At 33.4% G+C, this 19,673-nt stretch overlaps 2 protein-coding genes across 2 annotated transcripts; both read left to right on the forward strand.

Annotated features, from left to right (window-relative positions):
- Positions 1-1,523: 1,523 nt before the first annotated feature.
- LOC104115742 (protein NRT1/ PTR FAMILY 8.1-like) lies at positions 1,524-5,134 on the forward strand. Its single transcript, XM_009626433.4, has 4 exons — positions 1,524-1,880; positions 2,001-2,218; positions 2,860-3,413; positions 4,163-5,134. The coding sequence occupies exons 1-4, from the start codon at positions 1,775-1,777 to the stop codon at positions 4,992-4,994; spliced, it is 1,710 nt and encodes a 569-aa protein (XP_009624728.1). The 5' UTR covers positions 1,524-1,774; the 3' UTR covers positions 4,995-5,134.
- A 10,260-nt stretch (positions 5,135-15,394) lies between these two features.
- LOC104115743 (protein NRT1/ PTR FAMILY 8.2-like) lies at positions 15,395-18,823 on the forward strand. The gene is made up of 5 exons (XM_009626434.4): positions 15,395-15,486; positions 16,620-16,793; positions 16,895-17,112; positions 17,223-17,773; positions 17,882-18,823. Exons 2-5 carry the CDS (start codon positions 16,664-16,666, stop codon positions 18,720-18,722), a joined length of 1,740 nt encoding a protein of 579 aa, XP_009624729.1. The 5' UTR covers positions 15,395-15,486; positions 16,620-16,663; the 3' UTR covers positions 18,723-18,823.
- The last annotated feature ends 850 nt before the right edge of the window (positions 18,824-19,673 follow it).

Consider the following 19,673-nt stretch of genomic DNA (forward strand, 5'->3'; position numbering starts at 1 on the left):
TCTGACTAAATTTCACAAGCATCGGAAAATACTTTATGTTATTAATTTTACCTAATTATGTTGAACTCGTCTAATCTTCACCAAAAACTAATTTGTCATGACTAAACTTAGATTCTACATTTTGAAAATTTCAATAGTGATTATCTTGGATGTTTTGACAGATAATTTCGAGATTAACGTGGTTCTGTATTGTATTCAGAAAGATAAGCAGAAGCTCTACCTAATCTCTTTTACTTGTTATTTCGGGCGTTTGCAACCTCTTAAGAAAATATTAATTAAAAGAATAATTTAACTAGATTGTCCTTACATTCTTTAATCTCAATTTATTACTATGAACGGGAAGATATTTCGTGAAGCAGGAAAAAATCAATTAGAAACAAAGATGGAAAACAGAGCAAGTAGAGATTGGGATTGATTGATCCATAAGGGCTCAGAAATGAGAAGACACAGACTGATATATTAATGCCAATAACTATGGATTGAAGTGTGTGCCATGGCGAAATATCTACACTACATTCATGACCCAAAATAAAAACAATAAAAAATAAAAAGATACAAAAGGATTATTGAATGACAATAATAGCCGATAAATGATTTTTAAATGAATAGTTATAAAACTTTATACGTTTAAGTAAACACTACTCCTTATATCGGTAGTCGTGAACGTTGAAGAGTTGTACTGGATTACTTTTTTTCACTGTGCATCTGATATTCGAAATTGACTAATTTAACAAACTTGATTTTTTGAAAGGCTTATTAAAAGGAAAGGTACGTCCTACTAGGAGAATTTGAATTCTCAAGCCCGAGTTCGAAATTTTCGTTTAATGGTAAAGGACTTCTTTCTTACTATACTCTTTGGGGATATAATAATAATAGTTTGGGTGATGATTGAGATATGCATATTTCGTGGCAAGTCAATTTAGGCATAGCTCCAAGTCAATCGATTTAAAAAAGATGGGTTGAATAAGGCTAAGTGTAGTCTAAATTGACCCGTAAGAAAATTTATCAAAATATTTATATAAAAGAAAAAACTTGTTTTGTTTGATATGGCAGAATGCCATAATAAAGAAAAAAATCTATTTGGTAATTAAACAAATTTTAAGAAAATATACAAAGAAATTAAATCTTTATTAGAGTTGGACATGTTGAGTTACGATACATTGTTTAGATTATCTTGACTTAACTCGTTTCAGCCCAAATAATATTATTTTAACGGATTAATAATGAGTCCATTTATTGATTTACACAATTTTGATCCGTTTTCAATTCAGCTCAACTCGCCTATTTGACACAGCTTAGTTAGGTTAGTTGAAATTTTGTAATTTCCTCAAAGAGGAAGAAAAGGGATTAGATGGTGGGAGTGTAGGATAACGTAGGTCCAGTGAATGTGCATGGCCGAAAAATGGAAACCATGCACGCAGCCATACTGTAAATTAAAATCTTATCATTTCCAACTTCCCCAATTAATTACTGATCTTATAAATAAGCTGGTCATTTTCCTTGTTTTCTTGAATATTGAACTTCCCAGCTACCCATACACATCTGCAGGCAAAACAATCTGCAACAAAAAACCAACATCCCGAGGTATACTCACATTATATATTAGACTGCTTGAATTTCGTTTGGCTTTGTAAATCCTGAAGGAATTCTCTCATACACACAATATCCAACATAAAGGAGCATAAATTCCTTAAAGACAGTAAATACACTATCGAAACCTATTCTTGTTCCCGCAAAATTTTATTTCTCAACATAGTGTGATATCAAACTATAAATGGCGGAAGATGATAAGTATGTCAAAGATGGAACAGTGGATTATAGAAACAATCCAGCAATCAAGAAGGAAACTGGAACTTGGAGAGCTTGCCCCTACATCCTTGGTACTAATTTCTCATATACTTTGAGCTATTTTTCTTTGAAAAAAAAGAAACTTTCCTTTTTGCTGAAGTGACATTTTTTTGTGCTCATTGCTTTGGATCTTTTTTTAAATGGAAAAACAGGAAATGAATGCTGTGAGAGGTTGGCATATTATGGGATTAATACGAATCTAGTGAACTATCTCAAGTTTCAGATGAACGAGAGTAGTGTTGTGGCAGTTAATAATGTCACAAATTGGTCAGGGACGTGCTATGTCACACCTTTGCTTGGTGCATTTCTAGCTGATGCCTATTTGGGAAGATATTGGACAATTGCCGCCTTCTCAATCATATATGTCTTTGTAAGCCTCTTTGTATTTGCTTAACCTGTTTATTTACATACTGTTTTAATAATATTTAGCTATCTAAATGATAACGGCATACAATCGTTCATAAAAAATAAGATCAGTAAATTGCAAAGTAAGGCAGGTTGTCTACCATGACATATTAAAATATACTGACAGTGTAAAAATTTTTACATTGTCACTAGCGGCTGCTGTAGAGCTTCAGCACTAAGTTCATCAGAATTCAGTATTTCAGATGCCGAGAATAGATTTTTTTGTGAAACCCATACAAAAATCAACAAATATAAGATCTGAAACCATAATTTTAAAAGTATAATACATTCACTGTCAAAAATCTTAAAAGTTAAACTGATAAAGTCAAAATCAAAACAAGTGGATAAGTTATTATTGTTACTAGAGGTGCCAAGTGGATAAGTTAGATTAAACTTAGATAAGTCAAAACAAGTCAAATCAATAAATGAGTCATGCTCCAACAGAATCTTAAGCCAAGGCGCCCACTATGATTCAACCTCCCCTCTGGTATTATTTTGCTTTTTGGAAGAGAAAGTAGTGAAAGCCTAATGTATATTTCTTATTAAATTTAGATATTTTTCAATGGAACATCCAAATAAATCCAGAGTTTTAATTAATTTATGCAGGGAATGACTGTATTGACATTATCAGCATCAGTGCATGGACTAAAGCCACCTTGTGATGACAACAACACTTGTCATCCTAAAGGGATCCAGATTGGAATTTTCTACCTAGGACTTTACCTAATAGCCCTTGGTACAGGTGGGATTAAGCCTTGTGTTTCGTCATTTGGGGCAGATCAATTTGACGATTCTGATGAAATTGAAAAGAAGAAAAAGAGTTCTTTCTTCAATTGGTTCTATTTTTCAATTAACATTGGTGCACTTGTTGCTTCCACTGTTCTTGTTTGGATACAAACAAATGTTGGTTGGGGCTGGGGTTTTGGTATCCCTGCTGTGGCTATGGCTGTTGCTGTTGTAAGCTTTTTTTCAGGAACAAGATTATATAGGAATCAGAAACCTGGTGGAAGTCCCCTTACTAGGATTTTTCAAGTTATTGTTGCCTCTTTTAGGAAATTCAAAGTGAAGATTCCTAGAGATACTTCTCTTTTGTATGAAACTGCTGATGAAGAATCTGCTGTCCAAGGTAGCAGGAAGCTTGATCACACTGAACAACTGAGGTATATCTTAAATCATTTTAACTTACATGTACTCGAGTTTAGGATTCAGGGTTTAGGGTTTAGAGTACAGACATCTATTATATAGAGTTTACTAGATAGTCCCCATTTTGGGAACGTCCAGAGCCAAAGTCAATGAATGGGTAAGTCGCCAATCCCTGGACTATGTAATGCAGTATAAAAACTTTTACGGTAGTTATCTGTCAATATATAGAAGTTAAACTCAACTTACAAAGTTACAATATACTATTCATTTGTTTGTTCAATATAATTCATTCCTTATTAGAATATACTCTCCATGTCAGTACGAACACAAATCAAGCATGATTATTATTATTATTATTATTATTATTATTATTATTATTATTATTATTATCTAATGAATGTCTTTTATAAGATACACCAAAAGTCATACCCTGGCTAACTAAATAAGTCTAACTTATATACACGGCAAGCGTAAAGATTTTCAGTACTATTAGTGTAATGTTGAATTGTTATAGCAGGTTGTTTGTCTTATTTTATAGGTGTCAGGTGACTTGTAGTTATCTTTTAGGTGACTTGATAGTGTAAAAAAGGTTTTCACACCCGTCAGATATATAGAAGTTAAACTCTATGTATCTAATTTTATAGAACAATACATGAGATCTCGAAACAATGAAAAAGTTCAATGTCCTATTAATTTGTTAGAAAAGTGAGGTATATTTAAATAAATATATCGATTTTTAATGCTTTGATCATCATTTTCTATCCAGTTTCTTTGATAAGGCAGCAGTGGAGACACAATCAGACAAAATCAAAGGCTCAGTTAATCCATGGAGCCTTTGTACTGTGACACAAGTTGAAGAACTGAAATCAATCATCAGATTGTTGCCTATATGGGCAACTGGAATCATCTTTAGTAGTGTGTATAGTCAAATGGGAACTTTATTTGTTCTCCAAGGCAACACAATGGATCTTCATATGACCAATTCCTTTCAAATTCCTTCAGCTTCTCTTTCCCTTTTCGACACGATTAGTGTCATTTTCTGGGTACCTGTCTATGATCGTGTCATCGTTGCATTGGCAAGAAAATTCACCGGTCACAAGAACGGTTTCACACAGCTTCAGAGGATAGCAATTGGCCTAGTGATTTCGATTTTTGCAATGCTGATTGCTGGAACATTGGAAATGGTAAGACTAAGAACTGTAAGAGAGCATAATTACTATGAGATGAAGCATATTCCTATGTCAATTTTCTGGCAAGTTCCTCAGTATTTTGTCGTAGGTTGTGCTGAAGTTTTTACCTTCATTGGACAATTGGAGTTTTTCTATGAGCAAGCTCCTGACGCGATGAGAAGTTTATGTTCTGCTCTTTCTCTTATAACGACCGCACTTGGGAACTATTTGAGTACATTTTTGGTCAATATAGTTACAGATATGAGTACTAGGAATGGTGGTCCTGGTTGGATTCCTGATAATTTGAACTATGGTCACCTTCACTATTTCTTCTGGCTTTTGGCTGTGTTAAGTGTGCTCAATTTTGGATTCTTTCTATTTGTTGCAAAATTTTATACTTATAAGAAGGCAATAGGTCCAACCTCATAATTTATTCCAATTTGTAACAGTGTTATCAGAATGGTTCTCCCAACATCCTCAATTATTAGTTTTCCTCTGTTTCTGCAAGTTACAATATTGTATGCAACATTCTTGATTTCTGAAATGAGAATTAAGGTTGTTTTCTTGTTTTTCTGAATTTTCAGTATGTTAATGCATTATATTTGGTGAAAAAATATTGTCCGGTAACTAAAGGTAAAGGTGTCAAATGGGCCAGGTTGGCCCGGTCCCGGACCGGCCCTGATCGGTTTTAGACCGGCCCGGACTGGCCCGGTAGTAAGGGGGTCGGGCAGGGTTGGGTTGGGACAGGGACCGGCCTGTGCTGGGTAGATTTTTGGTACCGGTTAATCGGATCGGTACAACCCGTTATGGTCAAGTTATTTGGGAACCGGTTAACCGGCTCGGACCGGTTCAATGACTATTTCGATTTTATTTTATTTTTTATAAAGTTGACCGTTTGGCAACGGTCAGCTGCCATTTTGACTGTTGCCCAACGGCCAATTTGCAAGAACAGTCCTTTTTTTGGGCATTTGTTTTCAAAAACAATAATTTTATTATTTACTAATTTAGCTCTTTGAAAAACTATAAATAGACCCTCCTTCTTTTTCATTTCTTCACTTATCTCTCAATTCTCAATTCAAGTTAAATCATGCCACGTGCTTCTAGAGTACACTCATATGTTTGGGAACACTTTGAGGTGGTAGAAGAAAATGAAGAAGTTCGCAAAGTAAAGTGCAAGAACTGTGGTCGAGTCTTAGATGTTCGTCGAAAGTGGGAGGGCACAGGCTGTTTAAGGAGGCATATGAAGAGTTGTCTTGAGCGTCCTCCAAAAAATCGTATTTAAGTTGATTTGAGACAATTTGTGTTATTTTAAAATTATTAGACTTATTTAAGCTTAATATTTTAGTTTGTTAGATTAATTTGAGTATTATTATGCAATGAAAATTTAAAATGAAACTATAAAAGCTTTTGAAGTTTGATCCTTACATATCAAGTTATCAACACTCCAATATAAGACTTATACTATAAGTTATATTTTTTTCATGTTCATTGTATTATCTTAAATTCGTAATGAAATTTTCAAATATAAGGCTTTTAAGCCTTTGAAATTTATGAAAATATTCTTTTTAAACGTTAGTTTTTAGTATTTTATATTTTTACTTTATCTTAATATAAATCACGATTGTTATGCAAAATACAAAAAAATAATAATTAAATAAGCCTGGCCCATTAGGTCCGGAACCGTTCCGGTTAAAGTTTGCACCGGGAAAGCCCGAAACCGGTAAACCCGGTAAAAAATAATCGGAAACCGGCCCGGTAACGAAACCGACCGATTTTCTTTTCCTCTGTCCCGACCGGCCTGGCCCCTTAACACCTATAACTAAAAGCGGATGGAGCCTATGTTTAGTGGGTTCATGAATTGAACCGGTTTCAACACGGAACATATATAGATTGTTAGGAATATTAAAGGTGTACCTATTAAATTTAAATTTTGGATCTGTCTCTGCGTAGACGCCGGTAAATGTCTTCATCAACTAAAGAAGTAGTAAAAAAAAATAGATACTTTGATGGAAAAGAACTGCAATGATCCTTATTTATTTGTTCAGATGGGGATTGATGCATTCCTCTGATCAGCCCACAGTGACATTAACATAACTAGGAAATTCTACACATCATTCATCTTTCCACCCAAACGCAAGGAGCAAAATGAGGAAAGGTGATGACTAACAATGTAGACTGGATTTTGGATAAGTGGGAAATGTGCAAAAAAAAAAAAAAAAAAAAAAAAAGTGTTAGGGGAAGAAAAGAATGTAAAACAACCAAGACCTAAAATGTGAGCAATTATTAGAAAGAGAAAGGAATATTCTGATGATAAATTCTTCTTTTTCTTTTTTCGGTTTTATCAATGAAAAAAAGTTCACCCTTTATTTTGCTCTATGGTAATTTTAGAGGAAAAACTAAAAGATACAATTCACAATACTGATCAATACAAATTTTATCATATTCTTATCCTTATTATACTTAAACTAGCTGATCCCATGTAACTATATAAACTAGTATTCGACGGTATGTGCCAACAAATTGAAAAACTAAATCAGAATATATATCTCTGGTGCTACTGTCTAATATTAATTAGTTTCTTAATCAAAATGTTCACACTCTTTTTCTCTGACCATTATAGCTAGGTACAATAAATAAAATAAAAGATATAATGTTCGATCGTTATTGTTTCTTCCGTCTTGCTTTGCTTCAAGAATTTCGCATAAGCTGATATTTGAGTGAGTACTTCTGTGAACGAAATCTTCACATACAACTGCTTCAGTACCTCAAGGAATCGATACTTGTTTAATTTTTCTCTCTTTATTCTTTGAGGGAAAAGTAACGCATGCATGTGTTTGCTTTCTTCAATTTCTTGTTTCTTTTTATCGTTTCCCCTTTTTCTTTTGAGTAGTAGTATCCTCATGTTAGGACCAAAATAATCAGGTGTCATTCGAAAACTAGTAAATCAAACCTTGAACAATGATAAATCAGTCAACAAAAGAGAAATATACCAAAAAAGACACAAATATTTAACATGGTTCGGTCAATTGACCTACGTCCACGGCAGAGATGAGCAATCCACTATATAAAAGAGAATACAAAATATAGAGAGAACATCCTCATGAAGAGACAAACACAAGTGGCACTCTAACACTTGTCCCGAAATTCTCTCCCTAAACAAGATTCTCAAACCCACATTGTGGATGCTACTGAATGAGAAGGACAGATCTTCAATTTATAGAACTCCATACATTTTCCTACAAGAAAAGAGACTAGCCAAATATGGAAGAATTATATTTTCCTTCTAGGAAAAGAAAAATTCAATTATGATAAATATATTGTCCTTTCCTTTATGAGATAGGAAAACCAATTATGGTAAGAAAATCTGGACAAACACCTAACAAAATTTCGAGACAAGTGTTAGTGTGTCATTTCTGGACAAACACCTCTCGATATGTTATACTCTCTTTTATATAGTTGATTGCTCATCTCCGTTGTGCACGTAGGTCAATTGATCGAACCATGTTAAATATTTGTGTCTTTTTTGATATATTTCTCTTTTGTTGATTGGTTTATTGTTGCACAAGGTTTGCTTTACTAGCTTTCGCATGACACCTGATTATTTCGGTCCTAACAAGTGGTATCAGAGCCTTGGTTATTTATCCGATTTGTTTTTATAGAATGGAGGCAAATGTGATCAAGATGGTATATTTGAATGGGAGTAATTATAATGTTTGGATAAGCAAGATGAAATATTTGTTGTTCGTGAAGAAGATGTATCTACCCGTTTTTGTAGCTCATAAATCCGAGAGTATATCGGATGAAGATTGAAATTTCGAGCACCGGCAAGTATGTGGATATATACGACAATGGGTTGAAGACAATATTCGCAACCATATTGTGAATGAGATACATGCGAGATCGTTGTGGGAAAAGTGTCACGGCCCAAAAATCACGTGACCGGCACCCGGCATACTATCCAATCCGGGTGAACCAAACCGTACAAGGATGCCTATCTATATGCAAAATAGATACATGCGGAAGCTTTTTTGAAAACACAATCATTTTAAATGATAAAAACCATAAATAAAACAAAATCTTTAAATCTATCATTTCCAATAATTGAAAGATACAAAAGAATAACAATATTTCTTTCATGCATGCCATATGAATAATTCTCGATTACAACTCCAAAAGAATAACAACCGTCTATGGAATCTCTAAGACATAAGGATGAAATAAATACTTGGGACAAACCCCAACCAAAAGTAAGTAAGATCAACATGAAGGCTACCACAGAATAGAAGTGGTGCCTTGCTATATGCCTCGGAAAGAGAGTCATCCTAGCCTTATCTGCTCATCACGAACCACATCTCATCCTAAAAATATGTAAAGTAAGTGGGACCCTTTAGAGGGGCCCCTGAGGGCTGAGTACACCACTACGGTACTCAATAAGTGTCATAAACTTTCTCTAACTCAAGTTCTTGGGACAAGGCTTTACAAAAATAATACAACCAATATTTGATATAAGACGATAATAATTATATCAATTCATTCCTCTTTATCATTTCAAAAGAAACGACTTGAAAAATGTAAATCATGATACAAATTTTTAAAATATTTATATCGACCCATGATTCTAATAAGAATCAGAAAAAAACCATTTCAACTTCATTAAGTCATTGAAATCGCTTTCGGCTCCTTAGGCCTAAACATAACAAAATTTTCTTTCACCGTACATACCATCACCGACACAAGAAGGTCAACTAGGTTATGTACCTAGCGGCAAGTATCATATACCCTATTTACTCAGGTCGTCTCATCGTAGTGTCGTACGAATCGACTCAGCCATGCTATTAATAGCGCCAAATAGCATCCTCTCAAGAGGATACTCTGTCGTGGTCTATACCACGAAGTGGCCATCTAGGCCTACACCGGCACGTGTAGTTTCATGACGGCGAATATGATATATTCGAAGTCAATCTCGGTGAATACAAGTAACTCCCAAAATATTTGATACCCAAAAAGACATTCATAGCAAATAGCCTCAAAGTATGTATTTTATCAAATCATGACGTTTATAGTCAATCCAAACCTTTTGAACAAAATCAAACGAAATCCTTTATCATTAAGCAATTAACAATAAAACTCAAATATTTAATCCCTTTATCATCAACATAAGTTCTTTAATAAAACTTATAACGTTAGTCTAAAGTGTCATTTACCAACCAATATTTAAAATAAGATTTTTAGAAAATAACATGATACTTCACATGCAATACAATATTTTAGTACATGGAGATATTCGCACCTGCTTTCCCCACAAGTAGGGACACACATATATATAAATAACTCATGTCTTAACCCAAATCATGCTCTTAGAGAAAGTCCCTCGAGAAAAGTAAGTTTAATCAACTTACCTCAATTCCAAGCTCCAAATTGACTAAAATTCTCAAACGTTGCCAAACAAGCCGATATCTACATAATGAAATCATATACATCAACGACACGTTACGACAATACGAACAACGTCAACTAGTGTCTAACACTTAAGTCTAATTTCATAAGTTTCACAAAAATCCTTATTTCACTATTTGAAGGTCAATCCTTGAGTTTTAACTCTAATTCTCTATTAAATATGTTATGGAATCTAGTTGTTCCCTTAGAAGCTCAAAACGACATAGGTCAAACAAAACCCAACACCATTCATCATCTCTACCAACAAACTTTTTAATTTCAAAACTAATTTTATAGGGTTTCATGAATAGATGCTTAAATACAAATCCTCCTTCATAAATATACTCTACTATGTCCATGGAGTATAATATATAAGATTGGAGTGAAGGGTGGGTTACCTCCTTGTCAAACCCTAAAATTTTCAAGATTTGAGTTATTGAGATGTTCTTGGGATTTTCTTGAAAAATCTATGAATCTCATGTAGGTGAAGAGTTAGAAGATGTAATTTAAGAATCAAATCTACCAAAAACACATTTAATTCTTACCTCAAGAGGACATCAATGATGGAGAGCTCTCTTCTCTCTCTAGACCTTTATAAACCAAGCCTCAAAATAATAAAAGAATCCCTTCCTATAATGCCTTAAAAGGCAACAACTGTTGCTCGTTTTTATTTAATATTTTGGACGCCAAGATTGGCGCTTTGGCCAGGAGTCACTGCTTTTGTTCTTGGCAACTGGGAACATTGGAGCGATGGGGATGCGCCGTATCCAAGCCAACGTCCATCCTCTGAAGCTTATCATTTCATCCTTTGATTCCTTGCCAATATTCTTCCAATCAAGTCTCATGACTCTTTTTGTATACCCAAAACTCCAACCACTAATTCCATTATACCCATAATATGTGTAAGTGTACTCATGCAATTTAATTCAACCACTCACTTATTTATTAATTAATTTTATTCAAGTGAGGTTGGTGACTTTGAAGTCAATGAAATTCGTTGCCTCCGGATCCTCTCCTTTTCATCATTTTGCTTCTTTTGGTTTGCTTACTATGTTCTTCGTTGCATGTTAGTCCAGTATTTATCCTTTGAGGATTAATATTTCTCACGTGTTCTTTATGACTTCTTTTTACTCCCAATTAACCCGACGCTCACCATTAATGAAATAGTTATCTCCAATGCATTTCAATATCTTTGTTCCACTTAAGTAATCTCATGTAACTCGGGTATGTTTAAATTGCATTCTTAAGTTTGAAATTAGCCCAACCTAAGTATAAAAATTCACGGGCTTCACAAAAAGCTAGAGACTCTTTATGCTTCAAAAACTGGGACAACAAGTTGTTCCTGCTAAAGCAATTAATGACCATTAAATACAAGGAGGGCAGCCCTATCCTTGATCACATAAATAATTTTCAAGGCATCATTGATCAGCTGTCTGGAATGGATGTTAATTTTGATGATGAGATACAAGGACTTTGGCTTCTTAATACTCTGCCAGACTCTTGTGAAACTCTTCGTGTTGTTTTGACAAATTCAGCTCCTGGAGGTAAGATAACCATGGAATATGCCAAGAGTGGTCTGTTGAACGAGGAAGTAATGAGAAAATCTCAGGGTTCGTCTTCAAAAGCAGACATCTTGGTTACAGAATACCGGGGGAGAGAAAGAATAAGAGGTTCGCGGAATAGAGGTAAAAGTAGAAGTAAATCGAGGTCCAAATACCATAATATTATATGCAACCACTATGACAAGAAAGGACATATCAAAAAGTTTTGCCACAAGTTAAAGCAAGACATTAGAGAAGGAAAGAAAGTTGAAAATAACGAGAACAATGTTGCTGCTATTGTTCGAGATAACCTTCTTTTTGCTTATGATGAAACGTCATCAATTTGGTATCCCATGAGACGAGCTGGATAGTAGATTCTAAAGCTACTTCCACTACAAGAGAAGTGTTATTTACATAGGGATTTTCCTGGTGATTTTAGAGGAAACTTCGCAGGTAATTTGGTTTCTTGCGGATTTTCCAGCCAAAAAAATCCGATGGAAAAACCTTCGTAGGTAATTGTTACCTGTGAATTTTAAAATCCCCAAGTAGGTTACCTGGGGATTATGAATCTGCATGTAAATTACCTGCGGATTTTATCTTTAAAAATGTAAAAAACAAATCGTGAAAAATGAAAATTTTCCTAGGGATTTTCATATGAAAATTCACAAGTAATTCATAAAGAAAATCTCTTTTGGCAAATATTAAAAAAAAAACAATAATTATTTTTACTAACTTAATTTCTCGTTATTACACCAAACATCTCTCTAACATTGAGTTTTTGCGCTTTCAATTTTATTTAAATTAAATTTCTACATATATTTTTTTGTAATTACAGTACACTTTCTAATCATAATTATTTTATATATACAAAATATTATATACACCTACCACCACGCACCTTTCCCCAATACCCACACAGTAGAATCCCTGCATTAATTGACACGCTCTACAAACCTTATCGGCAAGCTACATATAAGGTCGAAAGGCTACAGAATTCATCCGATGTGGTGAGCCATTTCTCTCCCAATTTTCCCATCTACAAAATAAAGTTGTAAAATTATTTATTTTCTCTATATTTTTTTAAGAAAGATATGGTAAGTGTGGATTCAAAAATCCTGTAATAATTCTTTTTCAAGAATTAAACATACTATACATAATTAAATAACTGGTAAAATAAATTTTGCCAATTCTAATAACGAACACAAAATTTAGTTACTTCATTAATATTAGAAGTCAGTCGAGAGGATATTTGAAAATAGAATTAAAAGATCACTCAATACTTAAGTCTAACTTATAAATTTATAAGAAAATTATTCTAAGTAACATTCGATAACTAAATTATAAAGGACAAACAACCTCAACAAAAGGTAATACGAAAAGCAAAAAACAAAAACATCTGAAAGGGCCTAAGTGGCCTAGGTTTCGCCGGAAGCCGCATCATCACCTTCGGGGTATCATTCTTAAACACATGTAAAAGTGAAGTATATATAAGCGGGATACGCAGATAAAAATTTAATTTTTTTGATTAATTTATATATTTAATATTAATGTTAATGATAAATATAATTGAATAATTTTTTCTACTTAAAAATTATACTTAAATTATTCAATGATACACAATGTAAAATAATTACTAACGGTATTAGCTCAACATTAATCAAACTTAAACAAAGCAAGTAGGGTATGGAAGATTAACCATTTTAATTGTTTTGGTCTAATTTAAGTTCTCCATATTTAATTCATTAGCTAAAATTAATTAATAGATCTATGACAATAAATTTATTATTGGAGATAGTTAAAACTAACATCAATGATAAATTTAGCTAATGGTTTTCTACTTAATAGTTATACTTAAATTATTCAATGATACACAATTTAGTATGTTCTGTGACTTCTCTCATGATATTTTATGATATTTAATTTTTTTGTTATCATTAATTAATCATATTTATGACAATTAATTTATTAGTGGATTAGTAGCCGATCACATCATTCTTAAGATTTGTAATATACAATCGGAAAATATCATTCCATTGAATTTTATATGAGATTAAATTATAATTACATTATTATGAAGAAATTAATAAATATGCATGACACTGCCCATCAATAAATTAATTAATTAATCACGATTATTTATAAAAACATAATGTTGAAATTGTTGCTTTAAAACATTTTCTTTTCAAGACCTTATGAGAGTGAAAATTATTATATAATAGTTTGTTTGACTTGAAAAAAGTTCACATAGCAAAAATCCCCTGATAAATCCTCAAGAAAACTTTTTAGCTAAAATTGCAGCAACCAAATCTCCAGGTACATCCCCAAATATATAAATTCTCAACCAAAAACAAAACACAGCTATTGATAATAAACCTATTAGATGTCGTGATGCAATGTTCTTTGAAGACCAGACTATTGAAGATATTGACAAAGCTGAGAAGATAGATTCTCAAAGTAATGAGAGCTTAGTTGATATTGATCCACTTTCTATTGCCAAGGAACCTATTGCACATGAAGGAACCCAAGACAATAATGAAGATAGTGATCAAGATCAAAATGATCATCATGATGTGGATGTTATGGATGCTCCAGTTGATGAAGTTGTGGTTGATCAGCAACCAATTCCTGCTCAGCTAACTAATTCGAATGCTCCTGAAATCTCTCTTAGAAGATCCACAAGGGAGAAGCAAAAATCCACTATTTGTATTATAATAAGTATTTGTGCTTTGTTATATAGGTTTAAGTTTTTAAACAATAATTTTATATTATTGTCACTATTATTTTTTGAATTATTAGGAACAAGAGTATTATTTTTATTCCATCATAGTCATGTGATAGTTGTAAAGCATCTTTAAGTTTTTCACTTTTCAAGTAAAATAATATATTCTATTGTAAAAAATAATTTATTTATTAATTTTTAAAATATTAAAAAATTAAATACGCTTCGTACTTCAGGACTTACTCCTCGCTTCGTGTTAAATAAAATACCTTCCTTACGCCCACGCCTTCTAAACCACTTATTAGAACGCCAATGATATGTCTGTCAATTTTAGTTCCCTTGCCTTGTTTTTCCCTATTCATATTCTCTAATTTTCTTTTTTGTTAAAGATATTATAAAATGGAGAACGTTTCTTTTCTTTTTTTTCTTTTAGAACACAGTTGAATGATTCAAGTTGAATGATTTTAAACTCATCTTAGTTTCAAGTTGAATGATTTTAAAATTAAAATCATAAAAAGGACTAGCATTTAATTTGTCTTGGCATTGCCCATTTCTTTTCTTTTTCATCAAAACGATACAATTCTTAGAATTTCTCCATACTCTTGCTTTCACTGATTCTATAATCTTTTGAGAAACTCAAAGGGTGACACTCAAAAAGGAAAGTCTATTTTCTATTTGCATTATTATTAACACAAGAAATTTATACCAAATTAATAAAAAATATATGATCTGAGAAAATAAACCAACAATATAAATATTTATTTTTTATACAATTCAGTATAATTTAACCTCTTGTTTTAAGTCACGGTTTCTTTTGTTACTTTAGTGTCATGTGCACAACTTTTGACCCAAAACGACAAATTTTATAGGTAAAAATAGCATCAAATCGTATCCCTATTGTAAAGGGATAAGATTCGGGCCATTTTACTGGCTTAAAATCTTGAACAATATTAGATTTAAAAAAAGAACTCTCCAACTCCAACAGTATTATTATACTACTAGAGAAATATTCACACTCTTTATTCTTTTTCCTAATACGTATCAAACACAGATTAATTCTGAATCGTACACTGAGCTGTACCACCCTTTTATAAATATTCCCTCTTTCCTCTACTCTAGGAACTGTACACCAACGGGAACTGCGATATTTGCATCTTTATTTCCTCGGCCGCCTCCCTCAAACCTACAAGGGAAATCTTCCTTTTTTTTCTTTCTCTTCATTGAGGTAGTTTTAATCTTTTCTAAATATCTATGGTGATAATTGTAGTAGTACTTCTTTTCTCTCTCTCTTTTTTTTTTTGGTTTCTGATATTGACATATATATATATATATATAGAGTGTGCATGTAGTAGTTTTCTTTGTTTTTCTCTTATCTTCTATGTATTTACTTTAACCATGATTATATCTATACATCTTCTTTTTAACTGTTATGGGAATCTTAAATTTGTTAAGGATAATTTAATGGATCTCCCTTCCCTTGGAATATGAATGCCTAAGGTAGGCTGTTTACATCATACCTCAAGGGGAGCAGCCTTTTTCAAAACCCTGAATACGGGATACTTCATGCATCCGTTTTTTTTTTTTTTTTTGGCGTTATGTTGTTCTGTATTACAACAATTCGCAGTTTTGGGTGCTTTTACCTTGAACAAGGATTTATCATATATACACTTACGTAAATGATTGTACACTATATTAATTAACATGTTATAGCTGATATCTGCCTTATTTTCAAGTTAATAATATCACTTTTTATGGATAACTACTGATAGTTGAACGTAAATGATTTTGCGTTTTTTAGACGACCTGATAGTTTAAAATTTCAATTCTGCTCCAACATCTAATGTGTCAAAACAATCGAATTCACTTATTCCTTATACTATGGGCATCGGTCTATTCCAGGTTCCTAAGTAGTTTGCATGCATGAACAAACAATTTAGACCATATTGAACCAGTTCCTAGCCATGTTCTTTGCATTCCTTGTTTTCTTATATTCGAGAGATGTCAATCCATTTTGGCCAATTGGTACCCTTTATGCATCTCGTACGTAATGATCTTGGAATAGTTAGTATACTAGGCATGCACTTATTGGAAAACTAATTCAAAGTTGCAGTAAGAAACCTAAATTGTTTAGGATTTGATATTTTCTAGTTTATTTAATTCATGTCTAAATAGGATTTGTAGTCAGAATTAATATAGGAATAGATTTTCATATTTCTAGTTGAAATAAGTTTCATACTGTTATAAATAGGAGTATTGGTAGCTTATTTTATGTGTAGAAAAGTGTGGAGATTTGTGACAAGAATTGTAGAGATCTTTCCGAGATTTACTAAAATAAATTTTATGTTTGTTTGGCCTTAGGCTGTCACATTGATTTGATAACCAGAGATTACAAGCTCTACATCATGGCTAGAGAAGCTAGAATGGAAAGAGATGATGATGAGGACTACACAAAGGACGGGACCGTTGACATCTACAAAAAACCAGCTAATAAGAAGAAAACTGGAACGTGGAAGGCCTGCCCTTTCATCCTCGGTATGGTTTTCGTTTATCCACACAAGTAGCTAGTTGTGTATAATTCATTTTTAGTTATAGTAGAATTAATAGCCTTGACATGGTAAGGTTGAATTCCACAGGGGATGAAGGATGCGAGCGATTGGCATACTATGGTATGAGTACTAATTTGGTGAACTACATTCAGCAAAAGCTCAATCTAAATAATGCTGCGTCGTCAAGAAGTGTAACGAATTGGCAAGGAACCTGTTATGTCACGCCATTGCTTGGAGCATTCTTGGCTGATGCCTATCTCGGGCGATACTGGACAATTGCAACTTTCTCAACCCTTTATATCATTGTAAGTATACATCAGTAACTTAATATGTAGAGGTTTATTGTCATTCAGATTTTGTTAGCGAGTAGGCTGATTTTGGCAGAGGAATTTATGAACTTATCTTATTTATGTAGGGAATGGCATTCTTGACAATGTCTGCTTCAATAAGTGGACTAAAGCCAGCCTGTGATAACGAAAGTTGCAACCCAACAGGATCACAGAAAACAGCATTCTTTGTTGCAATCTACTTGATTGCCTTTGGAACTGGTGGGATAAAACCTTGTGTCTCTTCTTTCGGGGCAGATCAATTTGATGACAATGATGAAACTGAAAAGAAAAGCAAAAGCTCTTTCTTTAACTGGTTTTACCTCTCAATCAACATTGGTGCACTTATCGCTTCGTCTGTTTTAGTTTGGATACAAATGAATGTAGGCTGGGGCTGGGGTTTTGGGGTTCCAGCTGTGGCTATGGCCATCGCATTAGTGTTTTTCTTTTCAGGTACACGTCTATATAGGCTCCAGCCGCCAGGAGGGAGTCCCCTTACTCGCATATTGCAGGTATTTGTAGCATCTATCAGAAAATGTAATGTCAAACCTCCTCCTGACGAGTCTCTTCTTTATGAGACTTCTGATGTCGAATCCAACATCAAGGGAAGTCGCAAGCTTGAGCACTCAGAAGAATTCAGGTAACTGTGCCCTTACATTCTCACTTTCATTCACCATAGTTGCAACTCTATTATATTTTGTATACTAATTTACAGTATGTATTTTGCCTCTTGAAAAATGAAACTTAGGTTCTTTGACAAGGCTGCTGTAGAAACTGGATCTGATAAAGTCAATGGATCAGTGAATCCCTGGAAGCTCTGCACAGTGACTCAAGTTGAAGAGGTCAAGTCGATCATCCGTCTACTCCCCGTGTGGGCTACTGGTATTGTGTTTTCCTGTGTCTACAGTCAGATGAGCACAATGTTTGTTCTACAAGGCAACATAATGGACCAACACATTGGCACTAACTTCACAATTCCATCGGCATGTTTATCCATATTTGACACCCTCAGTGTAATTTTCTGGGCGCCTATTTATGACCTAGTCATCATTCCCCTTGCACGAAAGTTGACAGGCCACGAACGAGGATTTACTCAGCTGCAGAGGATGGGTATCGGTCTTGTTATTTCAATATTCGCCATGGTTGCTGCTGGGGTTCTAGAGGTGATTCGGCTTGACTATGTAAGGAGGAACAACTATTATGACCTCAAGACGATTCCTATGTCCATCTTCTGGCAAGTTCCTCAATATTTCTTGATTGGATGCGCGGAGGTTTTCACATTCATCGGTCAGCTAGAGTTCTTCTACGACCAGGCTCCTGATGCTATGAGAAGTTTGTGTTCAGCCCTCTGTCTTACAACAACTGCATTAGGTAATTACCTAAGTAGTCTCATCGTTACAATTGTGACCAATGTAACCACAAGGCATGGAAAGCTTGGATGGATTCCAGATAACTTGAACAGAGGCCACCTTGATTATTTTTACTGGCTATTGGCCATCCTCAGCTTCATCAACTTTTTCGTTTATCTCTGGATTGCGAAATGGTACACTTACAAGAAGGTAACTGGGAAGCCAGCTTTAACACGTTAGATATATATATATATATATGTTCATCGTCTTTATGTGGGCTATTATTCTTCTGAGCACTCAAATTTTTCTGTTAAATATGGATTGAAACTACTGCTAGTTTAGATGAGAGTTGTTCTATCTATGAATTTTCCTTTTATAAAAATTAGTTAAGTTCATATTATGATGCTCAAGATTTCTTTTCCGGTCAAATACCTATTTTACCTTCTTAATTATCAACCTTTATTTGTTATTTTTTTTACTTTTTAAATATTATGGTATTTTTTTTTTTTTAAATAAATATACTTCATTCTCGAATAATTAATCCAATAGTCTTGAATTAATTATATCAACCGCACACTATTGGATTAATTATTCGAGAACGAATTGAAATTATATGACTATCAAGGTTATCAGTTTGAGCATCACTTCATTCAAGTTCTTAATCGATTTAACCGATAACCCTATATTATATACTTAATTTTTATTTTACCATCGACTATAAATCGTGTGGCATTCAGTATAACTACTTAATTTATGCTTCAAGTTAAAAAAAAATAGAACAATTACTCATGTTTTCGTATTTGTTGTTTTGATACATAAAAAGATCTTTATTTTATGATGATCCTTTCCCAAAACAAATACGATCCGTCTGATATCTTATCGACTTGGTGAGGGGACAGGGTGGATCTAGTAGCGCGCGTACGGGTTCGACTGAACCCAATAACTTTTGTTCTAACAATGTAATTGTATTAAAAATTCATTAAATATGAAGAAATATTAAATTTGGTACCTAGTTATCGAAACTTAAAGTCGTCGTTCTAAGATTCAGAACCCATAAAATTAAAATCCTAGCTCCGCCTCTAACATATTTAAACACCAATAATTGAAATAATAATTATAAACACGGAAGCGTACTATAACACCCTAAATTCGCGTTAAATGGAGTATATATCTATTTCAAAAAATGAACAT

This window comes from Nicotiana tomentosiformis, chromosome 7 (genome assembly GCF_000390325.3).
Source record: "Nicotiana tomentosiformis chromosome 7, ASM39032v3, whole genome shotgun sequence".
Lineage (NCBI taxonomy): Eukaryota > Viridiplantae > Streptophyta > Magnoliopsida > Solanales > Solanaceae > Nicotiana > Nicotiana tomentosiformis.

Excerpts from the sequence above, each read along its gene's own strand:
- LOC104115742 (XM_009626433.4), top strand. The coding sequence starts at position 1,775 with ATGGCGGAAGATGATAAGTATGTCAAAGATGGAACAGTGGATTATAGA. Across the intron at positions 1,881-2,000 it reads AGCTTGCCCCTACATCCTTG|GAAATGAATGCTGTGAGAGG; the intron begins GTACTAATTTCT and ends ATGGAAAAACAG. Across the intron at positions 3,414-4,162 it reads GATCACACTGAACAACTGAG|TTTCTTTGATAAGGCAGCAG; the intron begins GTATATCTTAAA and ends TTTTCTATCCAG.
- LOC104115743 (XM_009626434.4), top strand. The coding sequence starts at position 16,664 with ATGGCTAGAGAAGCTAGAATGGAAAGAGATGATGATGAGGACTACACA. Across the intron at positions 16,794-16,894 it reads GGCCTGCCCTTTCATCCTCG|GGGATGAAGGATGCGAGCGA; the intron begins GTATGGTTTTCG and ends TGAATTCCACAG. Across the intron at positions 17,113-17,222 it reads TCTCAACCCTTTATATCATT|GGAATGGCATTCTTGACAAT; the intron begins GTAAGTATACAT and ends TTATTTATGTAG.